The sequence below is a fragment of the Ceratosolen solmsi genome, unplaced genomic scaffold, assembly GCF_000503995.2.
Source record: "Ceratosolen solmsi marchali unplaced genomic scaffold, CerSol_1.0 scaffold90, whole genome shotgun sequence".
NCBI lineage: Eukaryota > Metazoa > Arthropoda > Insecta > Hymenoptera > Agaonidae > Ceratosolen > Ceratosolen solmsi.
Genome location: NW_011948460.1, coordinates 122492 through 144236, shown reverse-complemented (window position 1 = coordinate 144236; position 21745 = coordinate 122492). Strand labels below are relative to the sequence as shown.

General features: G+C 24.6%; 2 protein-coding genes across 2 annotated transcripts in view; both read right to left on the bottom strand.

The window, feature by feature from the left end:
- Abi (tyrosine kinase Abl) overlaps positions 1-4867 on the bottom strand; it is a 10386-nt gene extending 5519 nt beyond the window's left edge. Inside the window, exons 1-3 of the mRNA XM_011505485.1 lie at positions 4215-4867; positions 3134-3448; positions 1579-1827 (exon numbers count right to left, since the gene is read on the bottom strand). Of these exons, the coding sequence (XP_011503787.1) occupies positions 1579-1827; positions 3134-3448; positions 4215-4830 (1180 nt within the window). The 5' untranslated portion in view covers positions 4831-4867. The remainder of the gene's footprint in view (positions 1-1578; positions 1828-3133; positions 3449-4214) is intronic.
- An 8899-nt stretch (positions 4868-13766) lies between these two features.
- On the bottom strand, positions 13767-21264 carry LOC105366888 (small glutamine-rich tetratricopeptide containing protein). The gene is made up of 4 exons (XM_011505484.1): positions 21253-21264; positions 17970-18300; positions 15120-15593; positions 13767-13955 (listed from the first exon to the last, which is right to left on the bottom strand). Exons 2-4 carry the CDS (start codon positions 18284-18286, stop codon positions 13841-13843), a joined length of 906 nt encoding a protein of 301 aa, XP_011503786.1. The 5' UTR covers positions 18287-18300; positions 21253-21264; the 3' UTR covers positions 13767-13840.
- Between the last annotated feature and the right edge of the window lie 481 nt (positions 21265-21745).

Genomic DNA, 21745 nt, shown 5'->3' with positions numbered 1-21745 from the left:
CGGTTCTTACTTGCATCCCCACCATGAGGGGGATTTCTTTGGCGCGTTCTCGCTTCACTATCCGAGCCACATGTAGCTGGGTTTGACAACAGCGCATGCGTGCAGTGTTGCCTTTAATATCCCTTTTTCGGATGTCAGACGAGGTGGTTTTTGCTTATACTTTTATGACTTGATTATGCCAGATGTATTATGGCTTGTCGTCGATGGATACTTTATGGCGTGGTCGCGTTGAATTTCTCACCGCATGTTTTATGACGTGTTTCTTTAGACTTTTGATCGCATATTCTCGCCGAATGTGTTTATGAATTGTTTTTGTTTACATAATCAAGGGTTTGCTTTTTCCGGACCTCTTATCTCGAATTTTTCAAATGTCTAATGAGTTGAGAGTATTCTTATATTCTCGAACATTATTCAATGATAATACTATATTTTGAGATGATGTATTTGAAATAAAATACTAAAACCTCTAAATAAAGAAATATTTAAAAGCTTTTACATTTTATGTATATTTTTAATTATTCAAATTAATTCAATGCAATAGACACAATAAATATCCTGAAAAATATAAAAAATTATTATATTATGTTCTTATAATAATTGAGCAATAATTCTTTCATAAGAGGAAAAATTGACATTTTGACATTTTAACAAATAATGTAATCCTACTACCGGTGGTATTACATAGTTCCAATACTAATTTCTAAAAGCATTAATATTTACATATTTAATATAGTATTGTCTATTATATTGGTTTTGGTAATAAAAATATCTCATTTATAAAACATAATTTGCTCTTCAAAATTAATGTCTTTTATCGATAATACTTGATATTGATAATATGAGATCACATACAGAGTAAATAATATTTTATATAGAAGTTACAAAATTATTTTTATTTGTTATAAATCTTCATATTTTTTTAACATCTAGTTTAAACAAAAACATATTTTTGGTTTTAAGAGTTACGTATAATCAAGTACTTAAAATATTTCAATCTCTTATAGTATTTATTCATTTATTCCACACTGATGTAATATAAATACAAAAGTAAAATATATGTTGTTCATTATAAATTATAGTATTATAATTTAATCAATAACTTTGTCAATTATTATAAAATGCTGGTCATTAAACTAGACATAGTTATACTGTGGTTTGATCAATATTTTTTATTTTCTTTTGAAAACTTCTTCAATTTATGAATGGTACATAAATCTCAAAAATAATTAATAAAAATACATTGATTTAATCTTTTATTTAGGTTTATTTTCATTTTTCTTTTTGTGTTTATAAATATGGTAATCATTTTAATTTTGATTAAATTTATTTATTTTTTATTTGTAATTTATTTGTAAATTTATCTATAACTTGATACATTTGTGTTCAAGTTTATTTATTATAATTTTTAAGACTTAATATTTTTTCAAGACTCAATGCTTCTTATTTTTTAATGATTAGATGTCACATATTTATAAAAACATTTTTAATAATACAAATAATACATATTTATTTTTAATTATATAAGTATTTTAATAATACATATTCAATAACCAAAATAATGTTAATGGTTTCAAATACCTTTTTCTATGTAATTTTTTGGAACCCATCCAGGTAGATCTTCTTCTTCAGGTACAATTGGTCTAATAGTTCCAGTACATGAGACTAATCTACCAAATTGAGAAAGTTCTTCATGATCTGAAGGAGGTGGAGGTAATGGAGGACTACCAGTTCCACTACAATTATATTGATGAGGAAATCTATGAGGTAGAGTATTATGACCAGAATAATCCAATACTTCTGAATTTGCTGTAAGCGGAGATGGTGGTGCTAAAAATGATCAATATTAATTTTACTATTAACAAAATAAAAATCAATATAAAAAAAATTGTTTATTCATTCATTTGAATTAAAAGTATAGCTACTATTTATGTTATTATACATAATTATATCTTAATTCAAAACATATATTAATGCTATGATATAAGAAGTACATATCTTATGTTCTTACAATACAAAAAGAAAAAGTCATTTCAATATATATCACAAGATGTGCATTGCAATATTCTTCAGTAAACTTTTTTTTCTAGTGTAAAATTTCCCATATTTTAATCATTTCTCATAATCACGTTAATATTTTTTTTAGTTATTGTTTTTTGCGAGATTGATAATAAAAAAACATTTAAAAAAAACAGTTTTCTATATCTGGAATCAGTATTTATGATTCCTGATTCATTTGAAAAATGATATTATATTGTTCTTTAACTAATACAATATATTTATACATATATTTCTTCAATAAAAGAATAGGTTTTAGTTCTTTTTCTACTTTTTGAAAGGATTTCAAATAATTATTGTTTTTGAATGCAAAAGTACATTTATTAAAAAACGTAAGATAAACGTGAAATTTGTTTGTAAAATAGTACATTAATGATTACATAGAACTTGCAAGATATAGTGTAACTTTTTAAATTAAAATTCAAGTAGAAATATAAAACAAGTAGTATAAATCAATGTAGACTTAGCTTTTGAAATCTAAAATTTAACTAAAAAGAATGGAAAAGGAAAAGATGAAACAAAGATTCACATTATTAACCCAACAGTAAAATGATTAAAAGAAAATACAAAAAAAAAAAACAATAGAAAAAAGCTGATGGCCTATTTTAATAACACTCTTTTTAGTTGATAAAAATTAATTTTTAATTAAAATGAAATTAATTTTATTTATATTCAAACTATAAACACAATTAAAATCTCATTCTATAAAAGATAAAATATTATGAATTTTAACGCTGTTAAAACAAAATTTAAACTAATATATACTATATAATAATATATATGACATAATATAGTTGTTAAAATTAAGAATTAGAATTTTGCTTTTTTTCAGTTCAATAATTAACTGAAAGTAGAATAGTATAAAATTTGACTTTATATTTTACAAAAAAAAAAAACATATTTACTAAACTCTACAAAAACTATTGTCAAATTTTAAATATATACCACCCTTTAATTACTAGCAAATTCTTTTATAAATGATTGTAACAAATATATGTAGAAAAACAAAATTGAAGTCGAATTAAAATATTTATTAAATTTCGAATATAAAAAACATATATAATTAAACTTTACTCACGTGGCATATTAATATGATGCTCCTGATTATAAGATATTCCAATCTGAATTGAATTTAAATTTTGCACTGTTGCTGTTGAACTTTGTATATGATTTTGAAGAGGATGTACTGTTCCAACTTGTAATGGATGACTAAGTATTATGTTTGAATTATTAGAGTGTGTAGTGTGAATATGCATTGGAAGAGTACTATATCCAGGTCCTCTTTCTCTTCTAGGGTGCCCTAAAGGATAATTTGGAGCATAATGACTTGGTACTTGAGGAGGTGCAACAGCTGGTGGTGTTCTATATTCTTTGGAGCTTTTGTTTAATGTTCCTATTAAAATAATATATATAAAATTAATTCAAGCATACAAAATAAATCATTTATAATAACAATTATGTAATAATAATAGAATAATTTTAATTAGAATTCATTATATCTATAGATTATAAATCAGTTTATTAATTATTATAGCTAATATATTCTTTTCCACCTACTAAATAATTTGCCATATTGTCAAATATATAATTTGTTACAATTTGAGGAATAAACAATAAGATTAAGGGTGTTAGAGATAGATTCAGAAGAAAAATAGTGCATAAGTTACCGAAGAATATAAATGTAAAGTGAAAAAGTAAATTGAATTTTGTTTTTCTAGGGTATTTTCTAAGTTAAGCATGGTTATGATATAGTAAAATAGGTAAAATTAAAAAAAAAAGAAAAAGTTAAAATAAAAAATAGAATAGGTAAAAACTATTAGTGGTTTTATTTTCTAAATTCTAATCATGAATTTTGAGTATATTTAACAATATTTAATACATATGATTTATATTATTTTTTATTATTATTATATATATATATATATTTATTTATTTATATTTATATTTTATAATTATTTTATTTATTTTTATTTTTATACTTTTACTTAACATAGCCTTAAGTGTACTAATTTCATTACAAAATTACTTTTAAGTACTAAACTAATTTATCCTGTTATCATTATTTATATAAATGTTATTTAAAAAAATGATTTGCTTTCAACTAATTATTTTTTGATATATTGAAAGCTGAACCATTATATATAATTGATTTTATTTACCTGTTCTTCCTACTTGTGGTGGAGTAGGTGGTTTTGTTGTTGGGGCTGGTCCTACTATATTTGAAATTAATCCAGAACCAGTTGAAGATGCTCCTAAACTCTGAACACTACTTTGACTTCCTCCTCGTTGCTTAATTCTAGGAGTTTCTGTACCTCGTACTCCATGTCCAATGTCATCAAAAATAGTATAATCAATATTTTTTCTTACATACTTAATAGGTTTTTCTGGATTTGCAGGAGCAATGATTTTATACTGTCTGGAAGTCATTTTGTTTGCTGTGAGTACACCAATTTCTCTTCTTGCTACTTTTTCTTTATGAATCATTACAGTTTGAGAAATATGATTCATCTGACTTTCCATTTCTGACAATTGAGAAGATTGTAAATCAAGTAATTGTAGAAAATTATATGCTAATGTATTTATTTGATAAGCAACGCTTGCAAGAGATTGAGTAGTATAATTTTTTGTCTCTTCTAAAGCAATACGTTTGTTATCTGCTTGAAAATAATTAGCTTCACAATAATCAGCAACACGTTCAAGATTAGTATGACTATCTGAAAGATTATGTCTTCCTTCTGGAATTTCTTGATGAAGTAGTGTAGCTAACTCTGCCATTTCTGGAAATTCGATTACTCTATTTTGTTAAAGGTATCTAAAATTAAAAGTAATTTTTACTATAGTTAAGTACATATCACAATAGACAGAACAATTTTAATCAAAATTGTTTGGAACTATGAATCATACATATATTTATAAAGTAATATAATAAATATATTTAAAATTATTTCTATATATGAATAGTTTTTGGAGTCTCTGATAATAAGCTATATATTTTTAATATTGTAATAAAAAATTTAAATTATTGTTTTAACATTATATTTCAGATTTGTATTAACTCATAAAATGAAAATATTTAACTAAAAAATGATTAGTGAAATTGTAGAAGATTAGGTAGCGATTAATAAAGAAACTATGAAATTATATGATTCCAAATGTCAGTTTATTTGGCTATAAATGAATCAAATCGATGCATATTATATAATAAAGAATTATTGATTACTGACTATAAATATTTAATTTGCAAGAGTATTTATAAGATACAAAAAAGATAATTTAAAGAATTGATATATATATTAATAATATATTTATATTTATATTATATATTTATACTTATCAAATATTTAATAAATACAGAATGAAAGAATTATTTTTAAAGAAAACAAACTAAAATAACAAATTATACAGGAGATATAAAATTTAATCGAAGTTAATTAAATATAGAAATAAAACAAAAAACTAATGACATAATATTCATCTCAAAAAAATAGATTTTTTATTTAATTTGAAATGTATATTTTAATTCTTATAATTATAAAACTTGTTTTCTAAAAACCTTTGATTTTTATCCTTATAATCTATATTTAATTTTTACCAATGTATAACTAAACAAAGTATTTAACAATAAAATAATATATTCTAAGGTAAAAATGTATTATATTTTTCAATTTCAAATTACACTTAATATATAAAAAAATTAATAAATACTGTGAAAATTAATATCACAAAAGATTCAAATTAATATATCTTTTGTCACTCAACAAACATTATTAAACTTTACTTGAAAAATTTAACTACAATTATTTGATATATTTAGTTTGTATATAATAGCATAATAATTATTAATTTTATTACTAATTTTTTTAATTAATAAATTTACTAATTTTTATATTTATTTGAATATCTGCATTAAAATAAAAACTAAAAAAATTTTAATTTATTATATACCTGAAATGATTAAAAAATAGCAATAATTAATGTTCACCAATTTCTAATTAAAAAATATTAATTAGTAGGAAATGTAAAGTATATATAATTTTTATTTTTATATTATTTTTATACCAACGGGTTAGTAATAAAAATAACATGATGTAAATTATAATTTATCCAATTTCATTATATCATTTAATTTATATGCATAATAAAAGTAAACACATTGTAGCTGCATAATTCTGTTTGTAATTCAAAAAATAATTATTAATGTTACTTATATCGTCATAAATTTTATGTAAACCAATATGCGTGGATTTTTGGACGTATAAATAGCCGAAATTAAAAATTTATTGAATTTAAAACCCTGCATATTATTGAAGAATTATATACTAACAATGTTACAGATTACATATGGTGTTATCAATATGATTATCTTAATATTGAACCCAGTAAATGTTCAATTTCAACTAAAAAAATTTATAGCAAAATAACATTGATTTATACCATTATGAAAATGGCCACATATACACACATTACAAATATTTAGATATAAAATTTAAATATGTAAATTAGATCATCTTCACTATTGTTTATAAATATTTTATTAAGACTCCAAATTATCAACATTTGAATGATTTAGTAAGATTCCACTATTACTGTGCACGTCTTAAAAAATGGACTATCTACGTTCCCAGGAAACCACATCCTCAAATGCTTAGTGCAACTCTAATTTAGTTAAAAATTACAAACGCGCCAAATATAAGTGAATCAAACTCTAAACACTACATTAATTTATTAAAGAATTTAATATAGTGTAAAATAAAATTTTGTTCACAAAAAATTTAATCTTCAATATATTTTAATTATACATAGTATAAAATATAATCTACGATGTTTAAAAACTTTTCATTACAAATGAACAGAATTTTGTAATATGCATTGAATAAATTAAAGTAATATTATAATATTAAAATAAATTAAATAAATTTTTATTATTTTTATAGAACCGCATTAGTAATAAGAGTTTATGATTTTAATAATTATTAGTAACTCATCAAAATGGAAAACACTTTTATTACGTTATTTTTTCAAAATACCTATTCAAACTAATTCTTCTAATATAATATAATATAAAACAGAAATTACAACAACAAAAAAATATAATTTCTGAAATATTTAATTAAATTTTTTTTTACTTAATTTGAGATGAAGTCTACTGAGTCGTTAAACTAGAAGCATGTCTTTATTTTATGAAAAATAAGGCAATAATAAGAATATTATTGTATTTATAATTTATAATATTGTATTTATAATGAACTATGGGTATGTAATTTAAATAGTATATTTATATGTAAAATAAAAATTTTGATTCTGCCAAAAACATGATTGTTAATAACAATTTTATTATTTATATTGTATTACGCCAATAGGATTTTCTATAGCTTACATAATAAAAAGATAATTATACTGTGTTCAGCTGCCGAAAATAAAGAAATAAAAAAAAAATTTTTTATCGTAATTATCTGTCTCTGCGAGCAGTTTGTTACATTATATATAGTTTCGAAATATATATATACATACATACGTACATACATATATATATATATACTGAACAATACTGCCCAGTTGTTTTATTTTATTGCTTTAATTTAATTTATAATTAAAAGTATTAAGAATTAATATTTATTAATATGCGATTAGTATGCATTGAATATTAATTGTGTGAATATCATTTAAATATTTTTTTTTTTTATAAAAAATGTATTTAAATGAACATAATAACAAAAATAAAATATTAATTGGACCTATCTTTATGATAGAATGTAAATATTTTTTGCTATGTAAAATTGTGTTCGAAATAGCGAATTTCCTTTTATATTGAAAAGAAATATGTTTGTTCGAGAATGTAAGAAAACTTTCAGCTCATTAAACATCTGGAAAATTCGAGATAAGTGTTCCGAAAAAAACAGACTATCGACTACTCAAGGCATAAACATTCAAACGCGCCCCGGATTAACTAAATCTAAACAATTCAGCAAACTTTCGAATATCTGAAGAAAATACAATTCCTAAACATATCTAGCGAGAACAAAGGTCCAAGTGTCCAGCCAAAAGACGTCATAAAACTAATGCGACGAGAAATTTGATACGTCTGCGCCACAAAGCATCTATCCACGACAAGCATAAAACATCTGGCGTAAACAAGTCATAAAATTAGTCTGAAAAACACTAGCCAGATGATCCACTCAAATACCATCTAACCTTCACAACACTGACCGACCGCAACGCGCATGATTGCAAGAAATGCATGCGATGATACTAGGATGGAGAGGGAAAAGCGCGGCACCAAGTCCCTCGTCATGAAGGGGAGTTGAGTAAGACCCGCTCTCATTGGAGCCTCCATCTTGGAAAGACTCATTGGTGGGTGACCCCACCACTCGAAAGGCGCCTTGATTAGAAATACCATAAACCCAAGAAGACTTCTGATTGGACACACTAATAAGACTAAATCTCATTGGCATATATCGACGCTATAATCGACAAGACAGCTCTGATTGGCGACATCAAAAGAGAGGGAATTCTTACCGACCGCCGCGTGGTCGAGAGAAGGCTTTGAAAAAGGCGACGCCTTTTTAAATATTAATAGAAAAAGAACAAATCAAATAAACGCAGTCAAACAATCAGAAAGTCCGAGGTAATCACGCAAGATTATTCTATTCAAGACGAGTGCTAGATAATCAAATCATACACTCGCAGCAGTGCAAGTCAAGTAAAAGAAGAGAATCGAGAACTACGAATATCAGTTCGCACAGTATACACAATCAAACTGCAATGAGCCACACGAGGAAAATTCAAAGAACAAGACAAAACATAGCTATACACAACGTTTCTAATTAATACATAATTATATCAAGCCATACGCGCCAATCTGCAGATACGTAAAGCTATCTGCAAAACACAAATACAAGCAATTCTAGCAATCGCCATGAGCTCATACACAAAGAAGCGCGGGGGTTTACGACCTCGCTCGTCTGTGTGTATTATTCCATCTACACGTGCATGACATATAGAAGACCAGTAAGGCATCAACTTCTTCCTGTGTATGCAATGTACTTGATCGCTCAGTGGCAATAACACATACAAATCAAGAAAAGCAAGCACTCAATGATCAACTAAAACTCATTATAATTCAACTAATGCAATTATATAAATAAAACAAAATTAAATAACAAAACTACTCTTTATTGAATACATGTCCTATCTTGTCAACTAGCCTGCAATCCTCCTATCAACATCTGAGAGCTCACACCTAATCTTAGATACTTGGCCCTATTTACTATACTATTTTACTACATTTACTATACTATACTATTTACTATACTATACTATTTTTAGACAATGTTACATAAGATTTTTTGGTCATTGACCGATGTAATGATCAATAGAATCCAAATTGTACTTTATATAATTATCAAATCTTTATTTGTCTATATTTTTACAAAACACGAACATTTTAAAATTAAAATTAAATGCAATGGAATACATATTGCAAGTAAACGAAAAAGCAAAGAAAATGCATTTATCGTAATCACAGGTGTATTTAAATTTCAAGCCAAACGTACAGAAGAGTAATCACATTGAATACCATCAATATATGTACTTAAACTTGCATGTACATATAAACATTCTTTCTTATTAATTTATTTAAACTCGCATAGGTTTATATAATTCAAAAGGGTAAGAAATAAAATATTGTACCGTTATCTAAATAATGATGTTAATAATATATTAACAAATGTAATCATAAGGTTATAAACGAACAAAATAATATTCAATTATAATTACCGTTTTACAGTAATAAATAGTTACAGCAATCTTGATAAAATAAAATGCAACTAAAAAATTAATGATTTTTTCAAATAAAACTTGCAGTGTTTTTTAATACACTATATAAATATTGTTTGGAATTGGAGCATTTATTCGAGGCTTTCGGTTCTAGAAAAGTTTACCTTTTCTCATACCGTTTTTCCGACTAGCCAAACGCTCGAATTCTCGAACGTTCTACAAGGCTGCTTAGCCTTCGCGTAGCAACGTCGATCAAATTTTCGAATCTTTCAAGGTTTGCTTTCGCCGAATTCTCGATCTTTTCCGAACGCTGCTTAGCCTCGAACGATTACATTTGCTTTCGCCGAATTTTCGAATAGCCGAAGGCTTGTTTCGAGCTGGTTTTAGTTGCCGCACCAATATGTAAGGAAGCGCGCATCAAGACTCCACGTAGTTCACATAAAGCAGTCATTCAGTAAACAGTGTCGGTAGTTGTAAAGTGCACAGTATCAGTTATTCCACATAATAAGTCACTCGTCCTAGTCAGTTATCGACACCAAAACCACGCTATCACACGGTGTTTACAACAAGTAGAACGTTACGCAACATACGCTCTCTTAATGCATCCATTGCAAGGAACGCTCGTTCACTTCTCCAGTGCACAGAGAAAACAATCCGTCAATGGTTGACTACCATTCTAGAAAATAGTCGACTACACAAAGCATGGTATCCGATCCTTCTACATTCGAAGCTATATCATCTGTCTTTATTGAAAATAACTAGCACACAGATACTCCCATACTTCTCATATGAGTATGTCCGACTCTCCTTGTTAACTTCCACTACCACCTTCCCATGCTCACCTGATGAGCATAGTCGACACTTCTTGCTGACCTTTACAACGTCAGCATAGAACTCAATAAGCCATATTCCCCGAAGGGGAATATACAAAATCCATTGTTGATCCCCATAATAGCATTAACGACATCCACCATTACCCAGGAGCAACCACATAATTATAATATAATAATTCCCTCTCTCTCACAAGAAGTGAACATAGAACTACAATAATGTAATTGTCAATAAAACAAAATAAACGATGTCCTGAACGATTTACATACTGTAAATATTTACAGCCCTTCCACATGTGTCCGTTTCTAAGCATCGTTATGGCGAAATAATTAACTAATGAACTGAATTATTGAATTTGTCAATTCGAGCCAGAAACTAAACTTTCGAACAAATATTATAAATATAAAAATTATACTTTATGTATTTATTATACGTTATAAATTAATTTCATATAATTAAAGCTAGATTTTTTTTTCTTAGAATTTATTTATGCATATACTAAAATTGTTTTCATATAATTTTTATAATACTTCTTTTTCTATTTTCCTTAAATATAATCAACTAATATATTATATCAATCTACATATATATTTCTGTATTAATCCTATCGAGGATTTATGTTTATTGATTAATCAATATAAAATTTCCTATAATTATGAAATGCTTATAATGTAATTAATTGCTATAATGAATAATCATCATTTAAACTTGATATATTTAATACAGCTTTTCTAAAATTGGTAATTGTTCGAGATTGCGAGACCTTTTTTCAATGCAATATAACATCGTAAATTTGTTTTTAGATTTCAAAGCTTTCTTACTCACAACCATCTAGGGCAATAGTGTCATAAATCATCTGGAAAAACCCACTCTTTAGGCATCTGTACGAATTCGCTCCGCTCGGTAACTACTCCAGGCAGTATGTACTAGCCGACCCCCACGCCCTTCCCACTGTCAACAAGTTATCATACTGTCACCAGATGCGTCAGTAGCAACAAGAGCTCTTCTTGTCGTGAAGACCAAGAGACGATTACGCCCTTAATTAACTATGAAGCCACAAGAGGCGCTGTCCTCGCTCTGTAACGGCAGAGTCTCTGATTGGACGAAAAATAAGGGAAGGGGTTCAAGTGAAGTTCATAGTCAGCAAATCTTTTTAAGTGCTCATTTTTCAAGATTCAAACACTCTCCATACAGTACTTATTTAAATAAGTGTCAAGTGGAAGTCCATTAACGCAGTTCAAGGCAGCAGTTGTTACACGTCCTAGAAGAACGACGACATATCCCCTTATGTCCATTAACGCAGTTCAAGAAACCGCCGTTACAAATTGAAAGGATTGAAGTTATATCCATCTATGGGATTTCGAAAATGATTAGTCTTCATAAGTAGTAGCAACACTACAATAATCAAATAAAAACTTAAGATTCAGAATACGTGATCGATAAACAACCAAAGAAGAAGAGGCTCCCATCAGAGAGACACTGCGGAATAATTCCAAGCTCGTCGTCAAAGTCGCATCAACAATGCGAGACTTGCCGGCCTTACCCTCGCCTTAGTTCAAAATCTGACGCTTATGAATCGACAGCATACCATTCAACGCTCGCAAAAGACACAAGTACCAGTATCCTTTGTGAGGTAAAAGCCCTTCAAAATCTTACTTTAATCTGAATGTATTGCAGTACGCTAATATCAGGACAAGGTACGCTTGATACGATAAGAATATATCTCAAGTAACAACAGATACATGTGTCACGCTACATAATAACCATAACCTCAATTACGCACGTGCTCATCCAAACAGCGCGAGTGTCAACGAATCAAACTTTGCGCCATTCTGCGCTCATACTCAAACCACCACGCTGCATAGATGAGTATACGTTTGCCAGCGCAATTACATTAATCCACCCCAAGATTTATTTCAATAAATAATAATAGTAATAATAGTCAAACCTTGTCATCAAATAAATAACAAAATAAACAGCATATGTATCAGCCATATTTATATTGTATTATTATAATATCCCCTCACTTGTGATCTTTCATCGCTACAACACAACACCCGTGGTCTCCGAGTTGTCAACGGCATCAATTTTTATCCTTCGAACCGACCTTGGTAAAACAAGCCGGAACGGCGAATACATTTTGTACAGTAATCTTATTATTATGTTTAACAATTAGAATTTGACTCTTGCACACAAAATTCATATTTCAATAAAAAATATTTTATTAGTACAATGGTATTTTAACCAATAAGTTTTTCTGAATGATTTTTAATTGCAAATAATTATAACTAATTATTAATGTAAAAACATATTAGAATATATTACAATGTCTAATATATATTTTATTTAATAAACTATTGAATATTAAATGATATTACTTTATATCGTTGATCAAATTCATTGATTTTTATGTTCTTTGCTTCATCTCGTAGAAGTCCTTTGTTTTTCTATTGAAGGCTATCTCAAACTTTACTCATTTTCAGTTTAATTGTTGCTTTTCACTGTATACCTTTCTATTTAAAAATTGATATAAAATTATAAATGTCAATCGAGTTTTCTAATTGTTTCTCTACTTCTTCAATTTATATAAATGTAATTCGTATATGCAAAATAAATAGCTTTCATAATATTTAACATCTTTTTCAGATATTTATTTGATCTAGATTTATCTTAATTAAATACACAGTAAAATTCTTAGGTGTTCTTCACTGGAAAACCTTGAAAACGCGTTATTTAATCACTTCATAAACGCCCGATAACATTTCATTTAGTGATTTAGCATATATTTCGTTCAGTTAATCATCCGTAGCATGTTTCTTATACATGTAAATTAACATGCAGAAGAAAAACAAATCTATCATTTATTTATGTAATTTAATTTATATTTTTTTATATACATAATGGATTTTTATATTTAAATGAGTATTGCTACATTATTACATTATCTCCATGTACTTAAAAAAATTAGTGATATATACAAAAATATATTTTATATGATCAGTGCATAATTAATTTTCTAATGTGAAATAAAACAAGCAGGTGTTAATTTTTTTATATATATTGTCAAATACAACTTTTTATTATTGAAGAAATATTTACGTTAATAATTAATTTATTGATTTATATTTGTTTATTTCATTGAAATTTTTTAAATATGTCAATATACATAACTAACTGTCTAATCCTTTTTTTCCGTAGATTCAGGATTGCTTGGATTTCTATTCACTTGACGTCGAAGAGATTCAATTAATCCCGGATTAGTGCTTAACATTTGTTGAGCAAGTTGGTGGCCTCTAAAATTAATACATAATAAATATAATAAAATTGCGAATTATTGCATTTTATTTCTTTATACTTGTTAGAAATTCTTTTTGTTTTAATACATTACATTTTTTAAGTAAATATTAATTATGAAATGGCTCGTTAGATTAAATTTTGATAAAGATAACAAACAATTTTGTATAATATACATAACTATTATTATTAGATTAAAAACTATTTAATTTTGTTAAACCATTAAATTTAATGAAATTTAGTAAATAGAAAGAATAGTACACGGTGATGTAATATTAGCTCCCTTAAATGAATCTCTGCAATATATTTTATAAAACTCTGTTCTTGTTAGACGTAAAATTAATTCATATAATCAATAAATACAATTATAAATTTCTTAATATCAATATTATATATACATATATACATATATATATATATATATATATATTAATCACATTAATTATAATACATAAAATATATAATATACTCATAAATAAAATTTATTTAAATATATTTAAATATATGAAACTTTATGTATACATTTATGTATATAACTACAATTTTATAAATTAAGTATTCTTGAGATTAACATTACCTTAAAAAATATGATTTATAAGAAATATCAATGAAAGAATTTAATTAAATATAAACATTTGTTATATTTTAATACAGAGTTACGCATCGAAATAAAAAATTTATATGGAATGTCTGGGCAATAATAAAATAACCTAAATCGAATTGTAAAGATGATGATAAACTGGAAGTGGAGTTACGTTTTGAATAGTATCGCCTTTTTATTTTGAAGCTGCAATTCGACTTAAGTATTAAAATTGGGAATTATCACTTTTCTTTTAACATTTTTGTAAGGTGAAAAATATTCATTGTATATTTACATGTAAACAGACATCTTAAGTTTTCATGTTTTTACCTATCGTATTGTATTTAAAATTTGTTCGTACTTTATTCTCTTTTTATTTTTTGCCATATATGAAATGAGGACATTAAAAAACCTGAATAATGATTTACAATAGTTCATATAAAAATTATTTGTATGTACAGATATGTCAACATTAAAATTAATTATATAATTCTTATTCTGACCCATTCAATTTCAAATATATTTAAATTAGATATGTATTTTTATTTATTTTATATATTAACAAAAACATATATTTACGCACGTTTCGATCAGAGCATCCATACTTGCACCTTGATCAATATTTCCACTTATTAAACCAGTCATCATGTTTTGCATTGTGGAATCTGATAACATTTGTCTAGCCATATTTGTTAAAGCAGGATTAGTCCATAAAGAATTAATATCCATATTAAGAATATTTGACCCTGTATTTCTAATTTCTGTAGGTTCGTTAATCTGTTCACTAAGTTTTTCTTCAACAATTCGTAAGCTGTTTTTTATATATTCATTATCAGGTTGCAATTCTAAAGCCTTTAGATATATTTCTTTTGCTTCTTTATGTTTATTTAAACTAGAATAAGCCAATCCTAATCTAGTATACGCTTTACTATAATTTGGATCAATGGATATAGCTGTATGGCAATCTCTTATAGCTTGATGATGATTTCCAAGTTTACTATATACTAAAGCTCTATTATGATAGTAAATTGCATTTTTACTATCAAGTTCAATTGCCCTATAAATATAAAAATTAAATAGTTTCAATAAATATTATAATTTTATATAAAAACAAAAAATATAGAAATAAATAAATAAACTTTATATGTATATATATATATATATATATGAAATAAAAATGATACATAATTAGTTACCTGTAGTGGTGAATTTAAATAATTTTATCTCTTAATATACAATACAAAACTAAAAAAGGTACATTTGATGATTCCATAATTTTCATTTCATACATCGATTAAATATTAGTTTCGTAGTAAGACTTATGAATTTTAAAGATTATTTTATTACATCTTAAATATAATAATATGGAATTACATAACAAAAAGGAATAAATATAATTGATTCGATTGTTCAATTTCAAGAGATATTTCTTTTCTAGACAAGATAAGTCTTATCTTATAAGAATAAAATAAAATATAAATTCCATTACTATACAGTATGCGATAAAATGTTACACAATACATATATTGTAAAATATATAAATTTTTTACGGAAATGTACTAACTGAACCACTCAATTTCTTTCTTTCCTTTCTACAAATCCAATTTTATTCAATATAAACAGTAGTAGCTTTGACAGGTAATGACAATTTTATATAATTTCTAGTAAGAGTAATAATATTTCAAAGAAATACTTGAATGAGGTAAGCAAAGAATACTATCAAGATTCAAAATCAAGTATGAATAATTTTAAACTACAAAAATTAAAAATTATCTTCTATTGAAATATTGCGAATGATAATAGAATATAAAACATCAGAAAAAGATAATTAACGAAGCCAAATAACATACAAATACAGAGACATAATAAGTTCAACCTCGAAATTGAAATTCCCCAAAGTAGCGATACTTAATTATGACAAGTATGAATAAACTAATACATTTGGAACAAAAAAAGAATTCGCTAATCCATTGACGAAACTAAGAGTGGAACATGGAGCGTTAGCATACGCAGTAGTTGTACAAGACAAATCGTAAAAGCAAAAATATAAAAATCTAAAAAAGCTTACAAAAGTAAATATTTTCTGAAGCTTCAATACTACCACTAGCCGGTTTCAAAAATGAAATCACATAAACAATGAAATAAATATATGGGCAAACGTAAAATAAGAGTTATACTGCATCATGCAATAACTAGCCAAAAATGTAAGTGATCGAATAAAACGTTTTAATACAATTAAAGTAAAGAACTATAGTTATAGTATAAAGAATAAAAATCACTACTGCTACAAAAAGTAATTGGTGATTTTAAATTCTATCCATTACAAAAACTAGCTATAAACTAAATGCAAATAGAAAGGCAAATATTAGTTCAACGCGCGAAAAGCGCAACCTCATATTTAAGGTCCAGCAAAAGAAATCGTTGAAGAGGAATATGATTTATATTGTTATCCAAATTATAGCAAAAAGTAATTTAAATTAGTTAAGCAATTTAAAAATATAAATTAAAAGTTTTGGAATAGAAGTTAAATTTGTCAAAGACGATAAGATATTTTATTTTTACTTTATTACTTTTTTCTTCTGTCTTTTTTATTTACTTTTACTATTAGGTAATATTTTTGCTTCCGTAGATCTATCGTTATAATGCTCTTTCTTATTTTACTTTTAATCTAACTTTTATCCGCTTTAGTTTCTTAATTTTTAATAGTTTTTTTTCGAAACTATGATTCGTACTATTTATATTCATGCATTTTTTCTTGCTTCATACTAAGTAATCCTCATCATAACATATGTAATTTTAACTCGTTAATTATATTTCAAAAAGAAAATGATTGAATTTCCATTAATTATAACATTATTAAGATGTATTAAATAATAATTTTGAACTTCAAAAATTTAATTTTGACGCAAACATTATTTAATATTAATAATTTATGATACAATTTATTTTAATTAAATTTTTAATTGTTCATTAACTTATTTTGGATTTTCAAAAGGTATTTTATCATCAACTTTTATAGTTTATAGTAAGCTACAGTATAAGGCAGTTATATATATATAAATATATATATATATATATATATATATATATATATATATATCAGACTAATTTTATATATACTAATCAATATCGTAAAATTTATTGAATTTTATAATTTCTCACAAAATTTATTTATTTATTTAGTAATAACAAATAGCGACAATGAAAAACTAAATGAGAATCCATTTATACGAAAACTATTATTTATTCTCATTATCTTTCTATTTTTAAATAAATAAATTTTTTTAAATGTTTTGAAGGTATATTAAAAATTATCAGTTCTTAATAAATGACTGCTTAAGACTATATTTATTTCATAAAAATCGTGCATAATATTTCAAAAGGCTGAAATAAGTTGACTGATATTGTTAAAAAAGAAAAATAAATCTCATACTTTGTATAATTTGTAAGAGCTTCATGGTATTTTTCTATTTCCATTAATTGGTTGCCTTTATTTTTATGCATTTCAGCTTCAATTTTTGATTCAGCGTTAGTTTCTGATGTAACTTCTATTGATTTGAACTGTGTTGTTTTAAAAATTTGTAATATATCAAAATTTGATGCCGCATCCGAAGCTTGAACATCATATGCACTTTCTAAACATTGTATCGACACTTCTAAACTCTCACGGGAACTAGCAGTTAAATCATCTTGATCCAGTAACTGAGTTAAACATTTAATTATTGACGATACTAAACTTTTGTAGATCATGGTTAATATCTGAACTATAAATATAAATAAAATTATTAAAATACGATTATTTTAAATACATAAAAAATTAAAGCTTATTTTTACATATTTCTTGTATAAAAAAATTAAAAAATAATATAATATTCTGATTTATAGGATTAATGAGTGAATCGCTTATGATTTTAATAATATATAAATTTTAATATTAATTTTTATCGTAGACTAGAAGAATTTATCACTAAATATTAATAAAAACATTTTTCCAATTTATGAATTTAAACAAAGATCTGTATTTCAAATTCGTTATTTAAAGTAAAAAATCAGAATTTTGTTGAGAATAATTTAGAATATGATAAAAAACATGGTTTATTTGATTCTTATAAATAGTAATATTCTACCAACCATAAATAATAACACGAATTATTCTTTCGCATAAAAGTAAATACAAATAATATAATAAAAACTAGGTTAATTGTAATTAAGTTAATATAAACTAAAATTGTGAGAGTTCGAAATGTACAAATCATACACGGGTACTTTTTATATCCACGTAGTAATCACATTGAGTAATGCCAGCATAATTATTGGATTCATAGTCGAAAGAATGACATCAGTTGGATACTAATTACCTGCCCTAATTGTACAAGTTCAACAAGTTGCAACAAAGCGCAAACCATGATTTCTTAAGTAATATCGATAGTAATTACTCCTAACCAATATGTCTTTCTTCATACTTGAAATTCTATTATCAAGATATCCAAGCTCTTTTTGTCTTCACCTTTAGTCATTAGAATAAAACTAAAATCAATTTGATTTATCGGATTTTTTATTTTTCATTATGTCTTGGTATAAGCCAAATAAATATTTATCTAGATTATTGTACAATCAAATTTCATCATCTTTGCATTTCTTAGAATAACGATATCGACTATCAAACAAATTATAGAAATTCTACATCATACATTACAAGATCTTGCATAAATCTCGTTATTTAAATTTAAACTTTTACAATAATTGGAATAATATCTCAGTCATTGTTCTCTTTTATAGTTGTATGGTGCTTAATTTTAGTAATAACTTTTGTTATCATAAAAATAATAACAATGGGTACTAATGCTTATACTGGTGTAACGTTTTTTATTATTAGCTGGTTGAATTGAAATGTCATTAAAACGTCCACTTTCTTATGCATACTTCATCCTCATCATTAAAATAAAATTAATTATAAAATTCTAATAAAATTCTTATCTTACATAATAAAAAGCTATTCTCCAGTAAAATGTACACTCAAAAACTAATACATCAATGAAATAAATAATTATTCAAAGAAAATCTTTTTAGAAAATTAACAATAAGAAATGGAATAATTTATTTAATATAAATAAGAGCGAATGGAAATTTTTACATTAAAAAAAAAAGCCTAATTTAAATATAAATTTAATTATTTTTTTCATTTCACATAAACTATTAAATATGCTTTTAAGTAAATCATTTGTTACTTCATACAATATAATATATTTAAAACTTTTTTAAAAAGTCTAGAATTGTAAACAACTAATATTAAATCATAAAAATTACTTTTCTTCAGTATAATTTGTTTTATATTTATGCATCATCAAAACTACACCTAGGCATAAAATCAAGAAACTATTAATATTTCCTGTTACAAAATTATTAACTTTATTTACAAAAGACTATTATAATCGTTGATTACTTTGTCAGCTGATGCATTATTTACAGATAATTTAGTAGTATTCAAAAAATAAAATGTACCCTTTATCAAAGTTTTAATAATATTTGATAAACATTTAATAATCTTTGTAAATAAAAATGAATCTTCAAGCAAAACTATTGAATATAGCAATACAGCAATTGTATGACTAATTATGTTTTAATTCTTAGAATTATTTCATTTGTATAACTCAATTGAAACAATTTAAACTCAATATAAAAGATACTGAATGACTAAAAAAATTAATTTTGATAACTAAACAGTGTGTAATAAAAATTTATTTAATTTAAAATAATATTCTTTGAAGTGAAGGTTGTAGACTTCGTGATAAATAATTTTGTTTTTTAATTTCTTACTATCTTTAGTACAATTCTTTAGTAGCTTATCTACTCTAACAAATTGGTACTTTCTAAATAATATTTTCAATGAAATTTACAATAACTTTCTGTTTAATCTATAATCATATAATTTATTGATGTTAATTAATTTTTTTATCAAGTTGATTAAATAAAATTCATTGTATTATATCAACTTTAAAAATGATACCTGTTTTATATGTTTTTCTTTCAATAAGTGAATTATAAAACTATTATAATATAACAATAATTTATTATAAATTACAATAAACATCTATTATACTATTTTAAAATTATAGTTTTTTCAATACTTAAAAAGGCATCATCAATTTCCATTTTAATAAATATTTTATTTTTAAATTAAAAAAATTCAATTCCTAATGTAACTACTTTACTTTTTAATTAAATTATACAATTGATTTTTATATTAAGTATAATAAGTAGTGAAAGCTATAATAAATTGGTAGACGTTCATGTTATTAAACTTTTTTTTGAGTAATTAGTTTTTATTGTTTACAAAATTTGCTTTATAAAAAAATTAAATTTTTTCATGAATTGTCAAAAGTAAAATATAATATTCAAATAGAATTTTATTAACAATTATATAGTTGATATAATAAATATAAATATAAACTATACCAAAATTTATAAATAAGCGAACTAAATAAAGAATAAATAAACAAATAAATTAATATAATTTAATAAATACTTGAGAAAATACGTAATACTTAATTTTAATTTTTTTTAATTTATATAAAAGTATATAGTTACAAATTATTATAAAAATTCAAAAAACCATTTCAAAGGAAAGTTTTATGTAAATTATAATTTTTATAATCTGTTATTAATTTTAAACAATTTAAATTTAAATTAAATATGCATGTGAATATGCATGCGACCATACTTGAAATTTATATAATTTTTTTTGTATGCTTATTATAATTATGTATAAATATGATTAATGTTTTAGTTTTAAATACACTTTAAATTTAATTTTAATAGTACACATTTTAATGTACGAAATAAATCAAATTGATAAAATCATCTAATCGAATAATGACTTGATTTAAAAAGTTTTCTTATATGCAAACATTAAATATTTATATATAAAAAATTTTATGAATTAAAATAATTATTCTATTAACCAAAATTTATATTAAAAAATGAATTTTATTCAATGTATACATTAGTAAGATGAAATAAATTAATATACGTGTATTAATAGAAATGAATTTATGCAATGAAAAAAAATTGAATATACATATTATTACATCATTTCGTTATAATCAGATTTTTTGTTTTTAGAAATTTCATTTTATAACATATTACAACTTACATAACCTTAAATTAGATAAAAAATTATTTTAGATTCAAATTATTAGCTGCAAATGA